The 24,151-nt window shown below is 52.1% G+C and overlaps 3 protein-coding genes across 4 annotated transcripts; 2 read left to right on the plus strand and 1 right to left on the minus strand.

The window, feature by feature from the left end:
- Positions 1–1,495: 1,495 nt before the first annotated feature.
- Positions 1,496–4,556, minus strand: EVX2 (even-skipped homeobox 2). The gene is made up of 3 exons (XM_005519825.2): positions 4,133–4,556; positions 2,700–2,956; positions 1,496–2,149 (listed from the first exon to the last, which is right to left on the minus strand). The coding sequence occupies exons 1-3, from the start codon at positions 4,554–4,556 to the stop codon at positions 1,496–1,498; spliced, it is 1,335 nt and encodes a 444-aa protein (XP_005519882.2).
- A 5,995-nt stretch (positions 4,557–10,551) lies between these two features.
- HOXD13 (homeobox D13) lies at positions 10,552–15,384 on the plus strand. 2 transcript variants are annotated; one of them, XR_015773094.1, is made up of 4 exons: positions 10,552–11,376; positions 12,162–12,941; positions 13,723–14,132; positions 14,233–15,384. XR_015773094.1 is itself a non-coding variant. In XM_005519826.2 (3 exons), the coding sequence occupies exons 2-3, from the start codon at positions 12,239–12,241 to the stop codon at positions 13,971–13,973; spliced, it is 954 nt and encodes a 317-aa protein (XP_005519883.2). In that variant the 5' UTR covers positions 10,552–11,376; positions 12,162–12,238; the 3' UTR covers positions 13,974–15,384. The 2 variants fall into 2 exon arrangements, 1 of the variants encoding a protein (XP_005519883.2); XM_005519826.2 differs by having other exon boundaries at positions 13,723–15,384.
- A 4,218-nt stretch (positions 15,385–19,602) lies between these two features.
- On the plus strand, positions 19,603–20,714 carry HOXD12 (homeobox D12). The gene is made up of 2 exons (XM_005519827.2): positions 19,603–20,164; positions 20,476–20,714. Exons 1-2 carry the CDS (start codon positions 19,603–19,605, stop codon positions 20,712–20,714), a joined length of 801 nt encoding a protein of 266 aa, XP_005519884.1.
- The last annotated feature ends 3,437 nt before the right edge of the window (positions 20,715–24,151 follow it).

Raw genomic sequence — 24,151 nt, forward strand, 5'->3', positions numbered from 1 at the left:
ACTGAAAAAAACAGCATAGCCTTTAAAATAATTTCCTGAAAGTTCATTATTAAAATATGAAAAAATCCAGTGTCTTAAAAATAGAAGTATGTCAGGACACTTAATCGAAATACATAATAGAGGATTGGGGTGGAAGTTTTTTTTTTCTTCTTTTTTTTTTCTTTTCTCCCTTTTTTTTCTTTTTTTTTTTTTTTGGTAAGAGTGTACGTGGGTGTGTGTGTGTATTCACAATCACACAGGGCCTAAACAAGCAATAGCAAGTTAGATGAGGGCTTCAACTCTTCAGAAAAATCTCATTATGTGAAGAGTGAAGTGGCTCTGTAGGGAGCATTATGGAAATATCTGGGCTTGATTTAATGAGGCTCTTCACATTGGTGGAATATCAACTTAACAGAGAAAAGTCTACCCGGGGTGTCCAAGTTACCAAAATGAAAATTGGCAATTGAGATGATAAGAAAGTGGCTTTCTTGTGCGAAATCACTTCAGGTAAGAGAGATAACATTAAATAACATACATTCTATGCACCAAGAACAATGTTTTATGTACCAAGTCTCTTATCTGTCTCTTCTAATGACTTCCCTTAGCGGGTTGTTAGTACTTGACAGCAGGTCTCTGTGCGGGGAACTTTTTTCCAATTCCACATTCAAAGGAGGTCCATCAGAGAACATGATTGGCAATTTTCGTCATAATCTGCACATTATTAGCATCAAAATTGACATGGCAGTAACACTGGTGGTTTTTGATGTGCCTTTCTTCAAGTTCAAGGAAGTCCCTCCAGTAGCAGTGGTTTGGAATAGCAGGTCTCAGTTACCCAGTGGTGGCTTTTCAGAGGCAAAGGCGCGATAGAGATGCGTGAGAAATAAATCCAAGAGCCGTTTCACCGAGAGAAGAAAAAGACGTCGAGAAAAAGAATTAAATTTAGAAAAGTGTCTGGAAGGTAAATGCTTTAGAACAACAGCCTACACCTAGAGAGATTCAAGTATTTTCCAGATAGCGTGGAATATGGTAGTTAGAAAGCGTGATCTTAAAAAACGCCTCTCCCCATCCCGTCAGTGTCACACTTCTCTTCCCGTTACTGGCCCGGCCGCGGCTGCCTCATTAGCTACCGCCCGTCGTACGGAAATACTCGAGACATTTCCCATTTACTCCAACACAAACCGAAATAATAATAAAAATAATAATAATAATTCAAATTAAAAAAAGGGGGAGGGGGCCCAGACACACATTCCCTTCCACCGGCTGCCCCTCGCTGCCCCCGCCGGCCCGGTTGTCTGCACCCCGCGGATCCCGGCAGCGAGCGCGGCTGGGCCGCCCCCGCGGGGGCGCAGGAGCCGCGGAGCGCCCTCCCCGCCGGTCCGCGCCCCTCCGCGGCGGGGCGGGCAGCAATACAAAAATAGATAGAACTTTTTGGCCGAGAGCAGGGGCGCCCCCGCCCCGACCACCCCCATCCCCCCGCGACTCCCTCTACAAAACACCCGGGCTCGGGCCGGGGTAGTTATCTGGTGAGCGGCGCCTCCTCCCGCTGGTCCGGAGAGGCGACCGCGGCCTTGCTGAGCACGGCGGCCGAGTAGGGCAGGAAGCCGCTCTCGGATCGCTGCCCCGCCGCCGTGCAGGGGAAGTCGGCGGCCGCGGCGCCCCGAGAGCCCAGCGCCGAGGCCGCCGCCGCCGCCGCTGCCGCCGTCTGGCTGCTGTGGCAGCTGAGGCAGGAGCAGGGCGCCGAGCCCCCCGGCGGCCCCGAGCCCGCCGCCGCCGCTGCCGCCGCCGCCGCCGCCGCTGCCGCCGCGGGGGCCGCGCTGCTGTTGAGGCCGGCGGCGGCCGGCGTCTGGTAGAGACCGGGGTGTCGGAAACTGCAGAGCAGCTCCGGGCGGGAGTAGGGGTGCGAGAGGGCCCGGAAAGTGTCCAGCGGGCGGATGGAGGTGGCGAAGGGCGCGGCGGCGGCCCCCGAGGCGGCGGCGGCAGCGGCGGCGGCCGTGACCCCGACGTGCGGGTAGTAGTGGAGCGGGACGTGGGAGTGGAAAGGGTAGGGCAGACTGCCCGTGGCCGCCGCGTGGGTCATCATGTAGGTGTAGAAGCTGGGGTCGGCCGGGTGGGGCCAGGACATGGCCAGGCGCTGCCGCTTGTCCTTCATCCGCCGGTTCTGGAACCACACCTGCGGGGATACAAAGCACAGCGTGGGCTCGGCTCCGCTCCGCGCCCCGCCGCACCCGTTCCCGCGGACACCGGCGGGCACCCACCGAAACATATTGCCAACGCTTCTAGGAGACCCCTCTATCTCCCGTGGCAATCTCCCGTGACCTTGCCCGAGGGGAACGGTGGGTGCTGCCCTCCCTCTACTCGAGAGGGACACCTTCCATCCGAATAAATGTTTTCCCTTTGAATCGTCCCCTCCTCCTCACTCAGGACTCTGTTTTCACGGTACTGACTCTCATTCATTCCCCCTAGGTTTATTCTCTCCCCTTTTCACTTTAGGAAATCGCTAACGCGATAAAAACTGACGAGGAAAATAAAAACGACAGTAATAACAACAACTTTTTTAAAAGCAAATGAAAAGTGCTGGATGCAGAAAAGCAGACGAGCACGGGCGGTGCTCATAGTGGGCCCTGCGAGTCCTTCAAGCGGAGCGCCCAGGCGGCCGCGGCCCGGAGTAGGCGGGCACCGCAGGGCAGCGGCGGCTGGCTGGGGCGCGGAACGCGGCGTACCTTGATGGTGGTTTCGGGGAGATTGAGGGCGGCGGCCAGCTCGCAGCGCCGCGGCCGCGACACGTAGTTCTCGCGGTAGAACTCCTTCTCCAGGCGGGCGATCTGCTCCCGGGTGAAGGCGGTGCGGTACCGGCGCACCTGGTCGGCCCCCGCCGCCGAGCCGCCCAGCGCGCCGCCGCTGTGCAGGCTGCCGATGCCGGCGGAGGGGGCGGCGGCGGCGGCGGGGGCGCTGGGAGTCGGGCTGCTCTCCGCGTAGCCTGCGGGGCGAGGGCACGGTGGTGAGAGAGAGCCACTCGATTGCCCCCCAGTCCTCCCTGCCAGGCCGGACCGGGCCCGCTACACCCGCGCTCGAGGCCAGCTGTCATTCTTACAAATCCCCGCCGCTAACAGAATCGATAAATTTGGATTTGGGGGTTGTTTGTTGGTTATTGTTTGGTCGGTTGGTTGGGTTGGGGTTTTTTAATCCTTCGTAACCGCTTTATTTTCAGATGGGGCGGGCTTGGAGACTGCAGGGCAGCCGAGCTCAGGGGAGAGCGGGCGAGGGCGCGGGCCGTGGCTCGGGGCCCGGGCTCGGCATTAGCTTGCTCCCCTTCGACTGCCATTCTTCAGTTTCGTTTGAGACATACAAAATAAAAGCAGCCATAAAACACCCCCTCCCTTTTTTTTTTTTCTCTCTGGGGTTACGTCGAGCATCCCTTCCTTTCTCTGGCACATTTGACGAAAAAGGCATGCACTGTGGCCCCTAGGAAATCCACCGTTCATCTGCCTCCACCTCCCCAATAATAACAACCTCCACCTCCAGCAGCAGTAACAACCACCCTCCATCACCGTGCCCCGCAAAGAACGGGGAAGGAGACGAGGCTGTTTCAAAACGCCTCTTACAAGCAGAGGGAAAGTGAACAATGCCAAATTAGCCCGAGGTGGACACAGACAGCACGTTGCATGTACACAGAGAAGGACACGCACAGTCAAATGCGAGCAGTTTCCTCGCATTCCCCCTCTCTCTCTCTCTAATTTAATCTATGTATATACACTCATATACAACTCAAGAGACGCCGAGAGCTTCCAAGAGCGCGGGGAAATACACGGAGAAAGCTTTGCCTAAATATAGGTGGGTGGATATTCGTACCCACATATATTCTGGATATATATCTACATATCAAAGGATTTGGGCATGCACATACACACACACACACACACACACACACACATACGAAGGCACCGGCACAGCAGCTGCCCCGACACTGTATCTCGGCTATTGGGGTAGTGCAGTAATTGCAATAATATTTTACAGCCTGGAGCTCTGTCTTCGCAGAAGAGAGAGCGCCGATGCAGAGGCCAGCAACTTTGGCGGTGGCGGAGGGTTTCCTCTTGTTTTTAAAGCCGCCTGGCAAAGTGCGGGGCTTAGATGAAGATGATAAAGGAAGAATTACCTTTGTTACTGTTTTCCTTCAGCTGGGAGGAAGTCAGGCTGGCAGGGGAGCGGAGCGCGGAGCAGCCCACCTCCACATCACTGTTCATATCTGCCTCTTGAGCAACTTCGGAATAAAGGCTGATTTTCTTCCTGCTTTCCGACGGCGGGATTTCGGAGGAGACAGTGCTTTCACTGCTCGGATGCTGGAGATTGAATAAAGTGTCTATTTCAAATTTGCCTTTGGAGGAGATGTCCCCTATAGCGCTGTGCAGGGAGGCGGCAGTCAGTCTCGGGCTGAGGCGACCACTGTGCGGAGAATTTTCAAGGGCCTCCAACACCGCATTTCCAGCTGAGTCTGACAAATTCGAGAGCCTTTTGCCAGCTGTAGGGCTGTGCAGCCCTCTCTCCATCAGGATCATCTCTTTTCTTATTCTTTCCATCATCTCAGCTTTATAAAAAATGTCAAAGTTGCAGGGCTGGTCCTGTACTAATGATGAGCTGCAGCAGGGGCTAATTCACATTCAGCCCGGCAAGTGTCTCTAAATATTATTATCTGTTTTTGAGGGAGGTGTAAAAATTGTGGGATGCCAAAGCGAGGGAATGACTGGTCAAAATGACCCATACATCCTTTCTAGCCCGAAATGTCATTCATCAAAAAGTGGTGCTCGTCATTAAGGTACGAATGACGCTGTTCGAATAATCATTTATTGTAACAGGTTTATAAGCAAATAAATACAAGCTCCTGTCAGTGGATAATGAAGGCGGCTTCAGAGCAGACAAATATATCCAGGTGGAAAGAAAGAAAGACAAGAAGTGAGGAGTAAAGCTCCTGTCCTTAGCTTGATCAGATCCTGCTTGAATTGCTCTGGGGTTTGGCCTCTGGGGTGGAATTGACAGTCTGATTAATAAAATGAGCTGTGCAACATTTCCCCCTTCATTTAGGTGCATCATTATGCTCTGATTTTTGTTTTGTTGCCTTTTAGGTCCTAATGATGCAGCTTCTTTCTCATTTGTCCTCGGACAGAACTACATGCTAAATATTAGATAATGCTTTTCTTTATTATTATTTCTGAGGGGAATTTTAGATCACAACACAAGGAAATGCTGGAAGAGGACCAGAGGATCGAGAACCTCCTGCCGCTGATATCTCTTTACTTTTCCCTCCCATTTCCAGACCCCGTTAGTACTTTTATTTAGGAATTTACACGGACACCCCCACGCACCCCCTCACACGCGCGAACCTTATGCTCGGACTTTACAAGTCTGCTGCCCAGATCCAAATGTACCTACAGTAGTTACCCGGGGATTAAAATATTTGCTACAATATAGTATATTACAACTCTATTATCTTTGTCTTCGTTGCGTCCTTAAATATGATCTCATTTTTACTTTCTATAATCCTGCTTATCGACCAAGTTACCCCGTGATTTTTCTTCCCTCTGGGAAAATACTGACTGTTGTACGGTATGACAGGGGAAGGAAATAACTGGAGAACATTAAATGCATTTGTGAACATTAAAGTGCATTTAAAACACTCCGTGGGCGTCCATTTCATTCTCCCGGCAGGTTTCACTCCAGCCCTCTGCTTCTTTCCTCCCCAATAAAACCTAAGCATATGAAAATTAAAAAATAATCCTGGAATATATGATGGATGGAGGGTTATTGCCTACAGGCTCCGACCTATCAGAAACATCACCTTAACACCCTCTCTCCAAAGTTACCTGTGGCTCAGTTAGCTCATCCCTCCGCTCTCTGCCGGGTGCCGCGGGGCGAAGCGTGGCCGCGCTGCTGGAGACACGGGCTGCCGCGCTCGGCAGACGTGACACTCGGAAAGTCTCCCTTCAGTGGTAACTTTGCTAGTAATAATGACGCTGATGGCAACCATTTAAACGAAGATAAATCCTTTGTCGTTAGCATCTCTGGAGTGCGCTTCGATAGCTGCCCAACCTTTTTTCTCGCCGTGATTTTTTTTTCACCCGCATCATCTACTGTTTAGACATTGAGAATACGAGTTTCATCTCCCGGAGAAATACCCGAATGTTTCCTGTGATTAAATGAGGGTTTGATTTATTTTATTTATTTTTTTTAATGAGGAGAGCTGTTCCTGCTAATCTTGGTCACACGCATCTCCTAAGTTCCTGTGCTCTTGCGCATGATTCATAGCTCGAAAAGGGATAATTGTCAAATTATTTTTCAGTAACGTGTAAAGTCTCCCTAAACATTCCACCAAGTATTTAAGAAGCATTCTAGGCGTTGTTTGCAAAATTCAGCCTTCTATTAATGAGAGTTTTATGTCAACCCTTTGAAATGTGAATTTAGACTGCAGCGTGGTGTCCTGCGTTTTACAGCCCCCGAAACCAGACAAGAGTAAATGTCAACTTTTCCTTGCCCGCGGGCGCGGCGGAGGAGCGGCCCGATGCGGAGGGGAGAGGAGAGGTGGGCAGGCCACGGGGCCGCAGCCACCCCACGGTGTCCCCGGCCGTGCCGGGAGCCGCGGGACGCTCCCGGAGGGACGGAGCGTGTCCCCGGGGTGCTCCGCGGAGCGCGGCCGAGCGGGTGCCCTGCCGGCGGCAGCTGGCACCGGCCCGCCCCGCCCGGGGGACGCGGCCCCGCCCGGCCCCGCACCCCCTCGCTTCTCCCCGCCGTGCCTGGCTCTGCAGCCGCCGCCGGCCCGGCCGCCGGTCCCGGCGGGGCGGAGGCGGAGCGGAAGCCTGTGGCCGGGTTTATTGCTGTCGTTTGGCGCCCTCGTCTGTTTTCTTACATGCTGTAACGCCGTGAGCATCTTTCCCCCGGCTCTCTCGAAAACCGCAGGCGAGATACCACATCTCGGAGGCAATCGTATGTGCACACCACCAGAACCGGCACGGCTTTAGACTCCAAAAATGTTACTGCACCACTAAAAAGGAGAGAACGGGTTTTATGTTATTTGGAGCGGATGAAAAGACTATGTGAAAAGCCCCAATGTGAGAAAAACAAGTTACACTCAAGGGCGGGTATGAATGATCTTTACTAGGGCCATATTTTGCGCCTTTTAAATAATACTGATACCTTAGGTTATGTACAGAGTATCTTAAAATATAGCTAGATGCATATGCAAGGGTTATAAAATGTTATATAAGACGTTAATAATCTTCCACTAGGTAGAGGTGAAGTTACAAAACCGTTCCCTGCAATGCAGTTGATCAGTTCACCCCAAACTGTCAACCCCCTAATAAAGTAGTTGTCTGTTATTTATATTCCCAGAAAACTAGAGGTATTTACTGCACTGATATTAATCTCTTGGGTTGTTGTTTGTATGCATCTGTTGGCAGGGGGGTTTATCTTTTGGGGTTGTTGTTTTGTTTAAGTTTGGTTTTTTTTTTTTAATTGATGGTTTTCTTTTGTGGTGTTCCGTTGAGGTTTTTGCTTGGTTGGGTTTTTTCCAAAAAGAGTAGCACAGTCTACAAAATCTTTCCGAATATGTTTGTAGTTGCTCAAAACCAACGGCTAAGCCTGAAGAACCACGGACATTGAAACATCAGTGGGCAAAGAGGAAGGAAGTTACAGAGACAGCCGAGAAACTGCTGAAATATGTGAGTTTTTGCTAGACTCTGTTTACTCAGTTGTTCTTGTAAGTTTAAATAGCTGCTTAGGCCTTTGGCCAGATTTTTACCTTGAAAGTTATTGCTGGAAGTGTCAAAGAACTTTTCAGTACTCATTTATTAAATCTTACCCGGGGAAAAAGGGTCACGTAGCTTAACTGAGATGAAGTTCGTATTAAATGAGACAAACATCTCGGGCAGCTTTTCACCAGTCAGAGCGTTCTTGGGAAGACGGGAGGAATATATGCTTCCTATCCCTCCGCGGGGCAGGCTGCCAGCAGGGCCCCAGGGCAGCGCGCAGGGAGACATCGGCGGTAGCGCAGGGTCTGTGGGACTCGGGGTGGGAGAAGGCGGAGCTGTGGTGCTCGGGGATGCGGTGCTCGGGGACGCGGTGCTCGGGGGAAGTGCGGGGGCGCGGGGGAAGTGCGGGGGCGCGGGGAGCCGTTCCCGGCGGGGCCGCTCCGAGGAGCCCGCGGCGCGGCGGCAGGCACGGTGGTGCCACCTGGCGGTGCTTCGCCGGTACTGCCGCTCCTGCCCTGCCGCTCCTGCTCTGCCAACCCTGCCCGTCCTGTCCTACCCGTCTTGTACTGCCCGTCCTGTCTTGCCAGCCCTGCCCGTCCTGCCCTGCACTGCCCTGCCCATCCTGCCCATCCTGCCCTGACAGCCTTTCCCTGCTAGCCCTTCCCTTCCCTGCCCTGCCTGTCCTGTCCGGCCAGCTCTGCCTCTCCTGCCTGTCGTACCCTCCTGCCCTGCCCGCTAGTCCTACCTGATCTGCCCGCCGGTCCTGCCCTCCCTGTTTGCCGGTCCTGCCCACCGGTGCTGCTCCCCTGCCATCCATCCCTGCCCACCGGTGCTGCCCCCCTGCCGTCCATCCCTGCCCACCGGTGCTGCCCCCCTGCCGTCCATCCCTGCCCGCCGGCCCCGCCCGCCCCCTCCCATAGCCGGAGGCCGCCTGGCAGGCAGCTCCGTACCCGCGCAGAGACTGTCCTGAGTGTCTGAGCTCCTGCTCAGCCCCTCTGCCCCAGGCCGCCGTATCAGCATAGGGCCAATCTTGGGCCGTGTTCAGTCCATACTGTCTGTGAAATGTCACTCGCGAGCACAGCGTCTCCCCGAGTCCCTGCACACCCCGCGCTGCCCAGGCAGAAATACCCGGGAAACTACTCGAGCTTCGTAGCGACGCGATGCCTTCTGAGGCTGCCTTCGCACGCAGAAAGGGTTTAACTCAAACGATAGAGCCCATGTCCGGTCGCAAAGGGAATCAGCCACGGTTCCGTTTAGGTTGCAGCTGCGGCAGGCTGCCGAGCTGGTCCAAGGTCAGGGTCCCGAGGTCCCCGCGCTGCTTCAGAGCGGCGGTGGCAGGCAGAGAGCGGCCAGGGCCAGCCCGTGACCCGGGAGCTCAAGTTCAACGCCCGCAGTGCTCAGCCGCCCGTGGCCGCTGCACCGAGGCCACGCGGGGAGCCCCGAGAAAACTTTCTCCGTCTTGAAACGGATTATTCTAGGTCGAAGTAACTAAAGAACTGAGAAGCTATGGCATGGATCTGGAGGGGAAAATAGTTTAAAAATTCTCTACTTGTTGCTGTTTAAGCTATTAGAAACCATAAGTAATTTTTTTGAGTCACGGGACAAAATGAAAGTTCTTCTGTTCTGTTTAGCTATTAAAAGTTCATATAAGTAAAAAGATAACAACGGAACGCAGTGGACAGGGGATAAGGTTTGGGAGATGTATAAATCGAGTGGTTTTGTTTGTGTTCTATGTTTGTCCTGGACGAGAAATTTTTTTCCTACAGCAAACACTAACATGAGAAGCAACTTCCTATCGACACAATCACCATCGGCAAATTCTGCCGAGGGAGGAGATAAAAAAATCGGGGCGGGGGGGGGGGTGGAAGAGGTTCTTGTAAGACATGGATACTAGGCAGATACCAAAACCCTGTGCTAAAAGTTTCAGTGGAATCCTAACTGTATTAAATAATGGTAAATGCACTTGACTAAATGAGATAATTTCAGGATAGTAAAATAAATAAATAAAGCCCACAATCTTTTCTTCCGGGGAGGCACAAGCACGCCTGCAGTGTTGCTTTCTAGCTCATATATTCTGCAGATTCCCGTGCAATGTGTCAATGGAAAATGCGACTCGACTCCTCGGGGCTCTGGCCACCCGCGGAAGCGCTGCCCAGAGAAAACAAGGACTGCCTGGCAGGGAGAGAGGCCCAGCCAGCACGGCAGGTCCTCCTGCGCTGCCCGACACTGAGCTGAGCCTCCATGGGAACTGTTCTCCCTGGGCAAGGGAAGCGCCGGGCTGCTCGGGGCCTCCGCACGGCGCCCCCGCACGACCCCCCGCACCGGGGGTGCGGGACGCATCGTGCTACTTGTAAACTGGGTGGGTGCTCTCCGAGAACCGACCTTTGCTCATGAGATCATTTGTTCCTGTGCATAATATCCTGCCACGCAAGGCAATGCTGTTTTCTACACCCTTCACAAAGCAGCTCATTATAGAATTGAAGTTGTTGGTCATGAACCCTCCCAAAGAGTTTTTTGGTACACCGAGGGGCTCTCTCCGGAGCAGAGGTCTCGGCAGGGCTGAAGACCTCTACGGGAGTCGCTGTGGCTGCATCGTGGTTTCCTTTGATGCAATCGACCTCAAAAAGTTCCGAAACCCTGCTCTTTAGGTGTTCCTTTCTTTCGCGGCCTTATTTAAAGGTCCTGACACAAGAGAAATATTCAGTGCATTTATTGAAAGAGGAAACACAACAGGACGTGGGAATTCACATGGAAAGATGTCCGGAGAAGTGAAGTCCTTAATTTCTCTGGACTTCTTTTTATAGCAGCGTTATCACTAGAAAATTGCTTGCAGGGACATAAAAGGGTGAGAAATTTGTTCTTCGACAAAACTTCCTTCGAATTACGGAGGGTTTAATGTCCTGAGAGTAAACGGTGATTCGGCTGATAACCGAGAGAAACATGTAATCACGTCTGGCTCACTTCTTAGCTGATTATGAAAGATTAATAGCAATTATGCGGTCAGAGCTAATGAACATGAACTCGTCTATGCTATCCGGTTGTTGCCGTAATTACGGGCACCCGTTTGTCATTCCAAACCCCGTTTCCAGATACCGCCGACGATTATTAGACCGGCTACAAAGTAGGGCTGCGGGGCGGGAGGCTGCTGCGGGACCTGCAACTATCCCGCGACAGCTCAGAGTCCGGGGACCCCCGGCACCACCTGCCCGGGCTGCTCAGCAAGGACATCCCCAGAGCCCCGGAATGGTGTTGGCGCAGCGTTTCACCTCCATAGCGGCTGCCTCTCTTCTCTCGTGAGCCTGAGCCTCCGTAGGGACAGTAAACACAACCCCAGCTATATGGTTTTCAGCGGCGCGGAGTTTCCTTGCCTTTCCCAGCCAAGCTGACACTTTTCCCAGCAACTTCTTGCCCTCCGCGCCCAAGAGAGAGCTAAGCGGGCAATATACAACTGCGAAGTCACTGGACTCGGTCCAGAGGGGTAGGGATTGCGGTTGAGATTGAGGTTGTGGTTGGGGCTGGAGTCGGGAGTCGTCTTCGGAGCTTTCTCCATTTCCAGTATTCGCGCTCCTGCCTTTCCATCCCGACTCAGTGTGAGAGCCGAGAGAGACGACAGAAGGATTTGCCACAGTCTTGGGAAGTCACCACGAGAACAGCCGTCAGCGTAAGCAAATTGCGTTTTAGCTAGGCTGCCTTACCACGGCATGAACTGACACTGCACGGGGTAAAAAGCCACATCTAATGAGTGCCAGGTTTACCATCCTGCGCTGCACGCGGACTCCGTGCATTTTCCTAGCCAGTAGCAATATCGGGGGGGAGAGGGTAAAGGGGGGGTAAAGGGAGAGTTCTCCCAGGGACCCACAGTTCTGTGAAGCCAGGGGACCCCTTTTCCCATATAACAAAGCCCTTCTACTCCATATATCTCCGGGAAGAAGGGAGGTGGAGAGGACGGAATACAAAGACCGTGTTGGGGTTGCAGACCCAACAATGAACTGGAGAAGGTCTCTCTGTGGATCCGGTGAGACCCCTTCCCGTGGCTGTAAAAAAGGGCCCTTGCCCGCGGCCTCAAAAGTTCCAGTGGTACTCTGCTGGCCTTTTTGAAGCCGCGGGCAGGAGGAAGGGGGAGATGAAGGCAGCGGGGGCCTAGGCTGGTCCGGAGGGGCATCACCGCCGCTCCCCCGCCCAATCTCCCCCTTCTCCGGAGCCGGGGCCGCGGCGGGGCGGGAGCGCGGCGGCGGGGCGGGGGTGGGAGTAGAGGGTGGGGGCGCCGTCGGTGCCGACCGGGGGGCTGCGAGGCGAAAGGGGCAGTGCGGGCAGCGGGAGGGTCACATGTTCCGACGGCAGCCTATGAGCAGCCCCCCGGGCTGAGGCAAACTAATCTGGGGCCGGCCGCCCCCACCCCGGTCCCCCCTCCCAACCTGGACTTCGTTTTTATAAACGTACCGCCAGGATCAAACCTGTTGGAGGCTAATAACCATCCGCATCATGCCCGGCCGGGGACCGAGCCGCCGCCGCCGCCGCCCGCGATGTGCAAGGCCATGGGCAAAGCAGCGAGCTGGGAGATGGACGGACTGCGCGGCGACAGCAGCGGCGGCGGCGGCGGCGGCGGCGGCGGAGCCCCCGGGCAGTGCCGTAATTTTCTCTCCTCGCCCGTCTTCGGGGCTGCGCACACGGGCCGAGCGGCCGCCGCCGCCGCTGCTGCCGCCGCCGCCTCGGGGTTTGCCTACGCCGGCGGAGGGGAGCGCTCGGGGGCGGCGGCGAGGCCCGACCCCCCGACCAAGGACTGCCCGGGCTCCGCCACGCCTGCCGCCGCCCCCGCGCTGGGCTATGGGTATCACTTTGGCAATGGATACTATAGCTGCAGGATGTCCCACGGGGTTGGGATACAGCAAAACGCCCTGAAGTCTCCCCCCCATGCTTCCATTGGCGGCTTTCCCGTGGAAAAGTACATGGACGTCTCCAGCTTGACCAGCACGAGTGTCCCCGCCAATGAAGTCTCCTCCAGGGCGAAGGAAGTGTCCTTCTACCAGGGCTATACAACCCCATACCAGCACGTTCCTGGGTACATAGACATGGTCTCAACGTTTGGCTCTGGGGAACCGAGACACGAAACATACATATCAATGGAGGGCTATCAGTCTTGGACTCTGGCTAATGGCTGGAATAGTCAGGTTTACTGTGCCAAAGATCAGACACAGAGCTCGCACTTCTGGAAATCGTCCTTTCCAGGTACGAGAGGGGGAGAAATGGTCTGAGCAGAACTCCCCCGCGCCTCCTCCGCCTTCCCCCCGTCCCCTCCCCGCCCCCCGGCCTGCAGGGGCGGCCTGCCGAGCTGGACACTCTGCACAGACACGCATAGAGCAGGGTGGGGGCGGTGGATATTCTCCTTTTCTCACTCCCCCCTCTGCCGTCTACCCCCGAGAAAATCCTCACCCTCTGCTTTCAGTACCCGCGGGACTGACCCCAGAACCTCCCCGCCACCAGCGCCAGGGCACCGGACCCGCGGCGGCCTCGGGCTCCTTCTCCCGCTGCTCCCCTCGGTGGCCGGGTTTGTAGTCGCGTTTGAAGTTTGCAGGACGGTGGCTCCAAGTCTTGCTCTCCTCTGCCCCTCCGGAGGGCTACTGATCCGGCGGCCCCAGAGCACTTAAGAGACTGTTAGTAGTGAGGGCACAGAGGCACAAACCACATGCAAACAAACCCGGGGAACTCTCACCAAAGCGATTTCTGTGTGCGCGCTGCCAGCACCGAGCCGCTCTCAGCCCCCCAGCCAATGCCCCCGCCGCCCTGCATGCTCGGTTAGCCATGCATGCCTGAAAAGTGATGACAGTCCATCAAGGTTTTGGTGGTGCTTTACTAGAGTGCAAATAACGTGGCAGTGTAAATAATAATAAACTGTAAACAACCCGGCATTATTTATTTGCCCATGAAAACCAGTGCCCAACAAGTATCGGTTAAGCTTTAAACGCCTGTAATAAAATTCTGATTTTTCACATAATGTCTTTTACAATAGGGGACGTTGCACTAAACCAGCCCGATATGTGTGTCTACCGGCGTGGGAGAAAGAAGCGAGTGCCGTACACAAAACTGCAGCTTAAAGAACTCGAGAATGAATATGCCATTAACAAGTTCATTAACAAGGACAAGAGGCGAAGGATATCCGCAGCCACAAACCTGTCTGAGAGACAAGTTACCATTTGGTTTCAGAACAGGAGGGTGAAGGATAAGAAAATAGTCTCCAAACTGAAAGACAACGTATCCTGATACATTAGCTGCGGACAGTGATGAAAAAATAAACTCAATTTACAACCAGCTAAAGACTTTTGGAAAGACTTGAAAATATATTTAAATTTTTTTTGTCCTTCCAGCGGTGGTGAAGTTTCGGGAATTGTTTTCCGTGAAAGTCAGCGTTTTTCTCTCAGTGTAAGGGAGTGTTGACAACTCTTGAATCGAATTATAGTTTCTTCTTTTTGAAAATAATAATAATATTAATTATAATTATATTTTCTGTTCTTCCCTTTAGGCCAGTATAAACGAATTTAAATACGTTGAACGGTAACAGTTATAATTTTTTTAATGCTTAAGTCTTTGGGGGGTATTCTGTGATTTTTTTTTTCTCTGAGCAACAGCCAGTGTCAAAAAGTGTCAGTTTTGATTTGGTATCGTAAACTTCAAAACACGCCGAGTGAAATTAAAAAAAAAAAAAAAAAATCAATCGGAAATACAAGGGAGCCGGAATACGGACCCGTGGCAGCACCCGGCTTCTGCCAAACCTGCCTGGTCCGCTGGGACCCGGAGAGAATTGCGTGGAGGGTTACTGGCTGCAGCAGAATTTTTAATTACTTTTTCGAGGAAGGGAGAACCTCTCCGAGGGTCCCTCCGCGCTCCCCGCTTCTGGAGCTTTGGGGTTGAGGTTGGGCTTCTGGGTTTTTTCCGCCGCAGTTTCGTTTTCAGAGCAAGGAGTCCGTGGTGCCCGGCTGGAAAAGGAGCCCCGGCTGCGGAAGGGAAGAGGCTGTGTGCCGGTGAGGCTGAGCGCGGATAGCGGCGCCTCCGGCAGCGCTCTCGGCACGGCGGATTGGCCGGCTCGCAGCGCGGCCAGAGGAGAGGCTGACCCTGCAGAGGTGTGTATGGACCTGCACAGACCTGGCGGGGAATGTCCGCTCTGCCCTGCTCGTCTGGAGCAGCCCAAGACTCTTCTCCTTCCTCCCGCCCAAAAAATCCTTGTCGGACAAGCGAAGGTCACTGCTAGCTTTTAATTTACAAAACTAAACGGGTGTTAATGACAGAAGCAATAAATAAGGAAATTCAAAAGATGCCATAATTTATATGGGCCGAAAGGCTAAGATTTTGTCGATTTTTTTATTCTTTTAAACCTAGTGTGCATGTTATGATATACACAGGGTGATCAGACACGCTAATCAACAACTAAGAGAGAGAAGTTGTATCCTCTCTGTTAATGTGCCTCGTCTAATTATTAAAATGTGTTCCAAACTAGTATTATTTATTATAATATTCTATTGCTCTAAACATTTTGATTACCCTTGTATGTGGTAAGACATACGATAAGCCTATTTCTCCATAAACTGCTTTTTAAAAATTCGTCCTTAAGTCAGCTTTTACTTTGTGTTGGAAATACAATCTGAACTTCCAAACTGTTAACTGTTGCAAATCTTTTCCTGAACCGTCTTCAATAAAATGATTTCTTTTCACTATATATAAAAAGAGAGAAATAAATTCGCCTTCTTTTGCCGCAGGGGGTTTCACGGGCTCCAGGTTTGCCTGGGATCCTTTCAGGGACACTTACAGGACTCGTGTAAGTGACATGAGAGGTAGATACAACGAGACGTGCATTAAAGGATGAGGAAGAGCATCCGAGAGTGCCTTGTGGATAGGAAAGGGTTTTAGTGAGAAAGAAATGTTGCCGGCGAGAAGCACAGGGAGTGGGGAGCAGGCGAAGGGCCGTGTCTTCCCTCTTCCTCCGAGCCCTGCTCTGTGTGCCCGGTGTCTGGCGGCCGAGGGCAGCCTGCCGCCCCTTTGTTCTCCATTTCCAAAATGTCCCGGCACTTGCCGGTTCCCCGGCGGCCGGCCCGGAGCGATTCCACTCCGTTTTCTCTGCAACCGGCTGGCTTCATCGGGAGCTTATTTTCCGCCTCCTCCGCCCTCTTCCTTCCCCTTTCTACTCCGCTTGCACGTTCATGGCGTTTGTTTTCCCTGAACGGACCAAAAAAGTCCATTTCTGAGCAGTTCAGATTTTATCGCAAAGCGCATTTTTGTTTAATTCTAGTATAAAAGGACGCTTGTGGTGCTCATCATTTACGTGCCTGGAACAGCCTTCTCTGCTGATGCAACCTTGTTTTCTCCGAATGTTTTAAATTCTTCTCTTCTCCCCCTGGTACCCCCACTCACCCACACATACTGCCATTAATTCTACAGAGGTTTTTTCCTCCCACCGAGTCTCCCTGCGGGCGGACGGCCGGGCACTGCCAGAGCTGTTTTGTTTCCCGGCCGCGGAGCCATCGCGGGCTGTTCTCTTCCTCCTTCCAGGCTTAACCTTTGGCTTTGCCGGGCTCCGTGCTTCCAGAAGGCGCAGTTTGCCGAGCCAAAGCCGCCTTCCCCGGGCAGGAGGAAACCCGAACTGTCTGGCAAATCGGTACCAGATGGAGAGGAGTCCCCTTTTAGTTTCGTAAGAACGTGCAGGATCATTTAGAAGCCAGCAGCTCCAGGCAGGAGGAAAGTGAGGCGCACATCTTCTGCTCTACCTACCGGCTGAGATTAAAAGGGTTTTCTAAGCCTGGAGCCGGGGCATTGGTGAGCCTTGTTCAAAACCTCCTTGGCCACGGCTTGGGCTCTTCAGGACATCAGTTCCACGTGGCCCCGGGGCTGGGCTGCAGCCTCGCAGCCCCAGCTCCAGCCGGCCCCAGCCGCCCATGTTCAGAGAAAAGGGTGCGATGATCCGCCTGAAACGGAGCGCACCTTATTGCAGATAATTAACATGGACCTCGACAAACCGAATGGGAAATGCACAGTGGCGCAGTGATGCATTGCTTGGCTCCTGTCAGGCAGCGCTGTGTTCCCAGCCATGTCTGAGGCAATCCTGCCATCTCCTGGACAACCCCCGGCATAGGCAGGGGAAGCCTTCTCGCATTTCCGAGTGATAAATGAGCCAGGGAGGCTGTTCGGTCACACGCAGAGCACCCTTGCTCTGTAAACTGGACGACTACGCCGGTGAAATTATAGCGTGTGGTCAGCTCAGAGGTCCAGGCCATTCCGGACGCCGATTTAAAAATCAGGAAATAAAATAAAATAAAATAAAATAAAATAAAATAAAATAAAATAAAATAAAATAAAATAAAATAAAATAAAATAAAATAAAATAAAATAAAATAAAATAAAATAAAATAAAATAAAATAAAATAAAATAAAATTTAAAAAAAATAAATAAAATAAATTTTTAAAAAAAGAGCGGAAACGAGGAAAGGAGCGTGTGAAAGCAGGCCTCCGGGTCTCCCTGTTCCTCAGTGGTGATATTTCCTGTACAGACACAGGCGGGGGGACAACCTCGGCATTAACACGCCGCCCCCAAAGCAGCAGCCGGCTGGGGCTGGAAAAGGCGGCTCAAGTCCGTACGAGGCTCTCTCTCTGCTCACCCCGCTCTCCTCGGCTCAGAGGCCAGCCGCCTCTAGAACAAGATGTTTCTGTAAATGTTTTTCCATGTAGATTTAAACATTTTCCGAAATGTGACTCCAGCTATTTCAGGTTTTTATTATTTTATCTGTTTTTCTTTTTCTTTTTTTTTCGGTCATTTTTCTTTCTTTTTTAGATTAATTAGCAATTACAAATGAGTTGAATATTAATTGAAAGCTCTGTTTTCTCTAACCCCATAAAAGTTGGTTTGAAGTGTCACCTTTCTTTCCGGTAACTGGGAACTCACATCCATTCCTTGTGTTTATTTCAGACAAAAATATAGCCTTTGAACTGAATGTTCTTTTTCTCTTCCGAGAACCGAAAATCAGAGTCAGCTCTTCGGTAAAAGGCGATTATGAAAAAAAAATATCCCCCATCTTCTTAGGGAACACAAAGTTAGAATACAAGTCAGCTAATAAGAGGGAGATTCAATTGGTAGACATAATTCAAACAATAAAAATTAAAGGCAGTGGTCAGCAATATCCTCCAGCGGTGCTTGTGTGGTCCTGTGTGGTCTAGGAGAGAGCAATCATTTAAAGATTTTTTTTCCAGGGCAATGAAATTACTGCAGAATTTCCCTCAATTTCCCATTAAACAGAAAGATGAATTTGATTAGGAGAATGTCAAGAAGGGCAGGGTCTCTGATCTCGCCTTAGAAATAAAGCCAAGATTAAAACTGTGATTAAGAGGATAACAACAGGGAAAATTAACCCTACATGCTAACTAGGTTCAAGTTTTTAACCGGGGTAATGAAAGTGGGAAACTGCGGGCATTAAGGCTTCGCTTGACGCCGGGGTCGCACACACCAGGGGAGATGATCTTGGGAAACAGGCCGAGGGCAGAAACGCCCGGTCCGGGAGCCTGATCGGCCCCCAGTGTCCCGCGGATGTGTGGGGCGGCCGGGGAGCGGCCGGGAGCGCAGAGCCCATGGATACTGCTCTCCTTCCGAGCCTCCCAGTTCCCTGCCAGTGTCCCTGGGGGCAGCACACGGGGCCCTGCCTCTTCTCGGGGGGAAGAAAAATGTCTAGAGACCCGCATGGCCCGGGAAAGAACATGAGTAATCTCCTGCGAGGATACTCTCAGAGAAGATTTTAATAACTCTGGGGCTGTGGGGAAATGAGAGAGATAACGGAATAAATGGGGTCTTGTTTGATCAATTAAAAATGTAAAAATGTGTGTAACTCCTCAAAATACCACAGTAATAAAACAATAAGGGACAATTTTCTTCTCATGAGAGAAAGATTCCCCACACACAACCTGGGAGATGAGGCTGACTCTCCCCTCTGCCCGCTGCTGCATTCACACCCTCTCTGCTGAAGAGCAGACCCTGGCATTTTCTTTCTTGAAGTCTGTCGATTTTATTTATTTATTTATTTATTTATTTAATCTCAGAGGGTTGCTCAAGTAATTCCGCGTTGTTGCTGTTGCTATTCTCTGTTTGTTGATGTTTGTTTGATTGTATTTTAAAGATAAAACAGACTCTGAGTTTTAGAAGCCTTGTTCGCCTAGAAGCACTTCCAAGTGAGGATGAAGAGCAAAAGGGGAAAAAAGGGGCAGACGTGAGGACCTAAGAGAATACTGGTCATTAGAGTGCCAGAATGACCGTCCCGGTGATCGGTGGATCCCGATCCATTAAGACTTTATTTGCACGCATATGCAGATGCATATCATGCAGTTAGGGGCAGAAGTACATTCGTGTGCCCTAAACATTCACATCTCATAGACATCACAAGTAATTTCCAGTCCTCGCTGCTCACTCTTACCGTGGGTATGGCTGTGGCCCGGAGGGTGCTGCCAGCCGGGGGACACGGCCGGCACGGGGGCTGCACCCGGGGCTGCCCTGTCCTCTCGGCAAATGTTTGTTTTCTTCTCATCTCTCCGCTGGCGCCGCAGCTCTGCCAACCCGCCACGGCCACTTTTATAGAAGCGGAGACCATGGTTTCCCCTCCCCCTTGTGAGCTCGATATTTTCATATTTCGAGTGTTATCATAAGACTTTTAAAAAGTGGGGGTGAAGAGAAAGAAGAAAAAAAAAAATGGTGTGGGGGGGAAGGACGGGGACTCGGTGGCTCGGTCGCTGGAGGCGGTGCTGAAATTACCGGCTTTGAAGAACCTGTCTGCAAAGTTTCGTCCAATCGTTTCAGGCTTTCCGCTTATTCCCTGTTGTAACTAAATACCGCTGTAAGAACAGCTGAAGTCCTTTGTTGGAAATGTGTGATCGCAGTCTCTACAGATCTGGCTACGTTGGTTCTCTCTTGAATTTGCAATCTCCAGATTCCTTTTATTTTCCTAATTTGCGGGCTAATGGCAGTCAATTGGCGGCTCTGCCCACCATTTCCTACCCCCGGAGCTCGATCCCCTGGACTTGTTCAAGTTCGTGCGCAGCCCAGCCGCAGAGCCACGCGTTCGGCGGCGCGGCGCAGCCTTACCTCCCCGGCTCCGTTCCAATCAACATCAGCTCCAACGGCAACAAGGAGTGCCTGGAAGACAACAGTAAATATTACGCCCACGATACGAGCTCCAAACAAGAGGAGAGATGCAGGCAGAGGCAACCTTTTGCAAATGACCCAACTGTTACTCACACAACCAACTTAAAGCCCGTAAAGTACGACCACTCGAGCCTGCAGAGAAGTTTGCATGGCTCGGCTACTCTTTTTGAAGTGAATTCCTGCAATTCAAGCTTAAAGGAGGACATCAAGAATCCCGTCAACTTGAACCTGACAGTTCAGCCCGCAGCAGTCCAGTCATGCCTCAGACCTTCAGTGCAGGATGGTATGCTTTAAATATCTCGCTTTAGTTAGAAGCGACCTAGCTATACGTTCTTTTAAAGAAATGCCTGTAATTACTTTGTAACCCTCCCTGTAACTCTTACGAAGCAAAAATCGCTTAATCTGGCTCGGAGGTTAGGTAGAAATTGTGCTGTCAGATGTGCTTTCCCAATTTTCCAACCTAGTTTAGCTCTGGTATCTTGCAGGTTGTTGTTGGTTTTGTTGGGGGTTTTTTGTTGGGTATTTTTTTTTTTCATATTTCTATATTTGCATACCCAGACTTGATCCACTAAATTATCGACGTGTTTGTTGTAGGTTTGCCTTGGTGTCCCACCCAGGGGAGATCAAGAAAGAAACGGAAACCGTACACAAAACAACAAATTGCTGAATTGGAAAACGAGTTTCTCCTCAATGAGTTTATTAACCGACAGAAGAGGAAAGAACTATCAAACAGACTGAATTTAAGCGACCAGCAAGTTAAAATTTGGTTTCAGAACCGGAGGATGAAAAAGAAAAGAGTAGTAATGCGAGAGCAGGCTCTTTCTATGTACTAGAGCAGAGTCCGCCCGTTCCTGCATGAACTTGTACCCGGAGTGTTCACCCCTAGAGTAGAGCGTACGCGCCAGGGAAACGCGGGGAGTGGGTCTTTTTACCATTTAAACCAAGTTCTCGAAACGCGTAGGATCCCTGAGTAAATAGGCAACGCTGAGTTCTTAGCCAAGATGAAGATGAGCCGGACCAGCACGGAAACATGTATTATCAGCTTTTAACCTTCCTTTCTCCATTTATATAGATTTCCTCCTGCATCCTACCCTCTCTTTCCCCGGAGAACAAGCGGTGCTAAACTAAGATCGATTTCTTTTATCTATATGTAAACACCATTTTGCAGCAAAATAAAGGAATAACGCCTAGTAGAGACGTCAGCTCAGTGAGTCCCGGCTGCTCCCTTCATCTGCTGCCCTGCACTCCAGGGCGAGCCTGCGGCGCCGGCTTGTTTTGTGGTTTGGAGTAACCTGCTCGAGCAGCGATGGGGAAAGTGGTTAGCAAATAAACCTTTTTCTTTAGTCTTTTTTTTTTTTTTTTTCCCCTTTTCACCCTCCCCCCCGCCAGCCCCAGGAGCCGCAGATCCGACCGCAGCCCGGCGTGACGTGACAGCCGCGCAAGGCCCGCGTAACCTGAGCGCCGGCTCAGCCGCTCCGCGCCTGCGGCCCGCCCCGACGGGACGGCACTGACGGTCCGGCCCGGCCCGGCCCGGCCGGGAGGCTCTGTGTGCCCCGGGGCCGCGGGCACGGCTGCTCCAGGGCCGCGGCCGAGAGGTTCCTCTCTCGGGAAAAAAGCGGCCCTGTGCCCCCGGGATCCCGCGGGGTCCAGCGGAGTCGGGTGCCGGTGCCTCCCCAGGTGGCCGGGCCGGACCCTGCCCTCCCGGCGCTCCTGACTTTGGCCTTGTCCAAGCGCTGCCCCGACAGGCGAACGACAGCGGGCGGTGCCGGGCCAGGGGCCGACGTTCGGCTGGGGGGAGGATGGGCCCCGCGCCTCACCCCGAGGTGCTGCAGGCACAGGAGTCGGGACAACACGGAGGTGGAAATTTGGTGGGAATGATTTCACCATTCCTGGTTTCACCAGTCAGTCACCATGGCCGTTTCCGCGAAGATTCTTGTGAGGGAAAAGTGAGAATCACGGTTCGAGGTTTTGCCCAGATATAAACTTCAGAGGATGACCTAATCAGAGGGGATGGTAGCAGTGTCCAAGCCGTTTGATCACTATTTTGGGACTAGAATGAAATTGATTTTTCCCGCATCTTGATGAGAGGCTTTCTCTGCTGAAAGCCGCTGGCCTCTGCTGCACCAGAGCAGTCAGACCGGCCGGAGCTCCAGGCCCTGAGGAAACCACTCATTGCCCTTAGTCTGACACCTCAGAATATGAATTCTAAAAGAAAAATTTCAGGGACTTTTAGGTCCCTATTAAAATGGCTTTTGGCTGCCATTTCCACCTAAGTCTTCATTTCTCAACCAAGGGTGTTTCCACGCCTCCCAACAGTAATAATAATTAGGCTGGCAGAGGCTGCCTTCTCTTCTGGCATGTAAAATAGGCTCAGATATATTATTCGTAGCGTATACAAAAAGTCTAAACAACCGCAAGGAACGGCACAAACCTGCTACCAACTTACACGGGGCTATAGCCTTCCCGAAGGCAATAAATGCATTATTTCATAAAGAATCATATTTGAGCTTGCCTCCTACTCACTCCTTTGCTTGCAAATACTGCTCGGGAGGGCACGGTAGTCCAGATGAATTTGGAGACAAATCTCGGATTCCTAGGCGGGCAGAGATGTAGCCATTTTCCCGAAAGCTTCCCAGAGAGCCCCAAAGGTAACGCTTGGGTGGTGTTTCGGGGGGAGAAGGAAAACCAGCCCAAAGCATTTGTCGCCACTCTTACCGCCCGCATTGCCCAATGCAGACAAAACCCGAGCTCGCTCATGGTGGGGTGGCTGCCAGCAGGAAAAGGGGGACGAAGGCTCGCAGGGTGACAGCTCCCCGGGGGCGAGGGATGCACACCTAGCCAGCCACAGCCACAGGAACCGCTCCTGGGTCCCTCCAAATCTTCGATACGTTCAGCCTCTGTGCTGGGAGTTGACGCATTGCGGACAATGAGGGTCTCTTCATCCAGTGGCATTTCCTAATTAAAAAAACTAGGAGCAACCCCAATGATGCAAGCCAGGAGAAAAGCAAAAACCAGATAAAGCCCCTTTTCTTACTCTCTCCTGGAATACTACTCAGACGGCTACAGTCCATGAGAAATTGACCCTTTACGCTGTTCTTCCCTATCCTAGTCCTCCCCAGTACAACCCGTCCCTTTATTACATGTGTGATGTGAAACTCGAAGAGGAACCTCTGGTGAAAATATGTGAAATGCAATATATTGTTTATTAAACGCATCTGATCCGCCATGATGGCTTATTGTGAAGCTCCTAGTTTAAATCGCCTACGGAAAGAGGGAAGACAGAGGAGGTAGGATCTAAATTGCGATTTGTTGAGAAAGTCTGCGTGTTATGTATCTCTGTATGTGCCTGTGTATCTATAGATGCAGTCGCTTCAGCAGTGCCCGCTGTGTGTTACCGTGTGTGCACACCCAGACGTACGTGTTTGTGGGCTCATCCTGTGCACAGACACACGGGCGGCACAAAATGGTGCATGTTTTCACGCGTGCCCATGCTCCGGGTTTCATCCCTTGCTCTGGAGCAGGGGCGAGGACAGCTGGCCGGCCGTGGGGAGGCACACACGCGTGGCAGGGCTGCAGGAGCGGGGCGCGCCCTGCCTGTGCGGCTCTGCCTGTGCACACCCACCCGAGCTGTCCCCTGGGCACACATGTGCACAAGCGTGTGCCACACTCCGCCTGGGTGCGCAGGAGATGCGCCCCAGTGAGGTGGATGTACTCCACGCCCTTCCAGTGGATTATTTCGGGTGTCTGACCAGGTGCCCCCTGTACCGGCTTTGCGGGTGTATGCGGGGCGGGATGGAGCAGCGGGCACCCGCTTGCTGAGCCCACGCCCGCGTCCCTCCGCAGCATGCAGGAGACGGCTCATCCCTTTATTTATTCAAACATAAACATCTTTGCATTTCCACCGCAGCCTAAACGCGATAAAGCCCTTCGAGGAGGCTCTCCATTCCTCCTCTTTTGATAAGGCTGCAAACGCAACTTGGTTTGTTGGGAATGGCTCTGGATGCCTTTGTGCTTCCTAAAAGAGCATAAATAATTAAAGTTTGGCAGAGAGGAAAAGCTTTCTTGCAGAACTGTAGTGGCAATAAATGAAATGACTCAGAATCTCTTCTCCAGTCGGTTTTTACGAGAGCTGCCAGACAGTGTCTGTTCACGTTCTCCAGATACTAGGGGCGCCATAACAAAGTTAAGGTCAAGTTAGTGTCTTATCTTGGGTGGCACAAAAATACCGCATCTTCTCCAGCCGGACCGGGTATATTTTTAAGCCCAAACG

The sequence above is a fragment of the Pseudopodoces humilis genome, chromosome 8 (genome assembly GCF_049639895.1).
Source record: "Pseudopodoces humilis isolate 2021_Gansu_Grassland_sample_001 chromosome 8, ASM4963989v1, whole genome shotgun sequence".
In the NCBI taxonomy this organism is placed as follows: Eukaryota; Metazoa; Chordata; class Aves; order Passeriformes; family Paridae; genus Pseudopodoces; species Pseudopodoces humilis.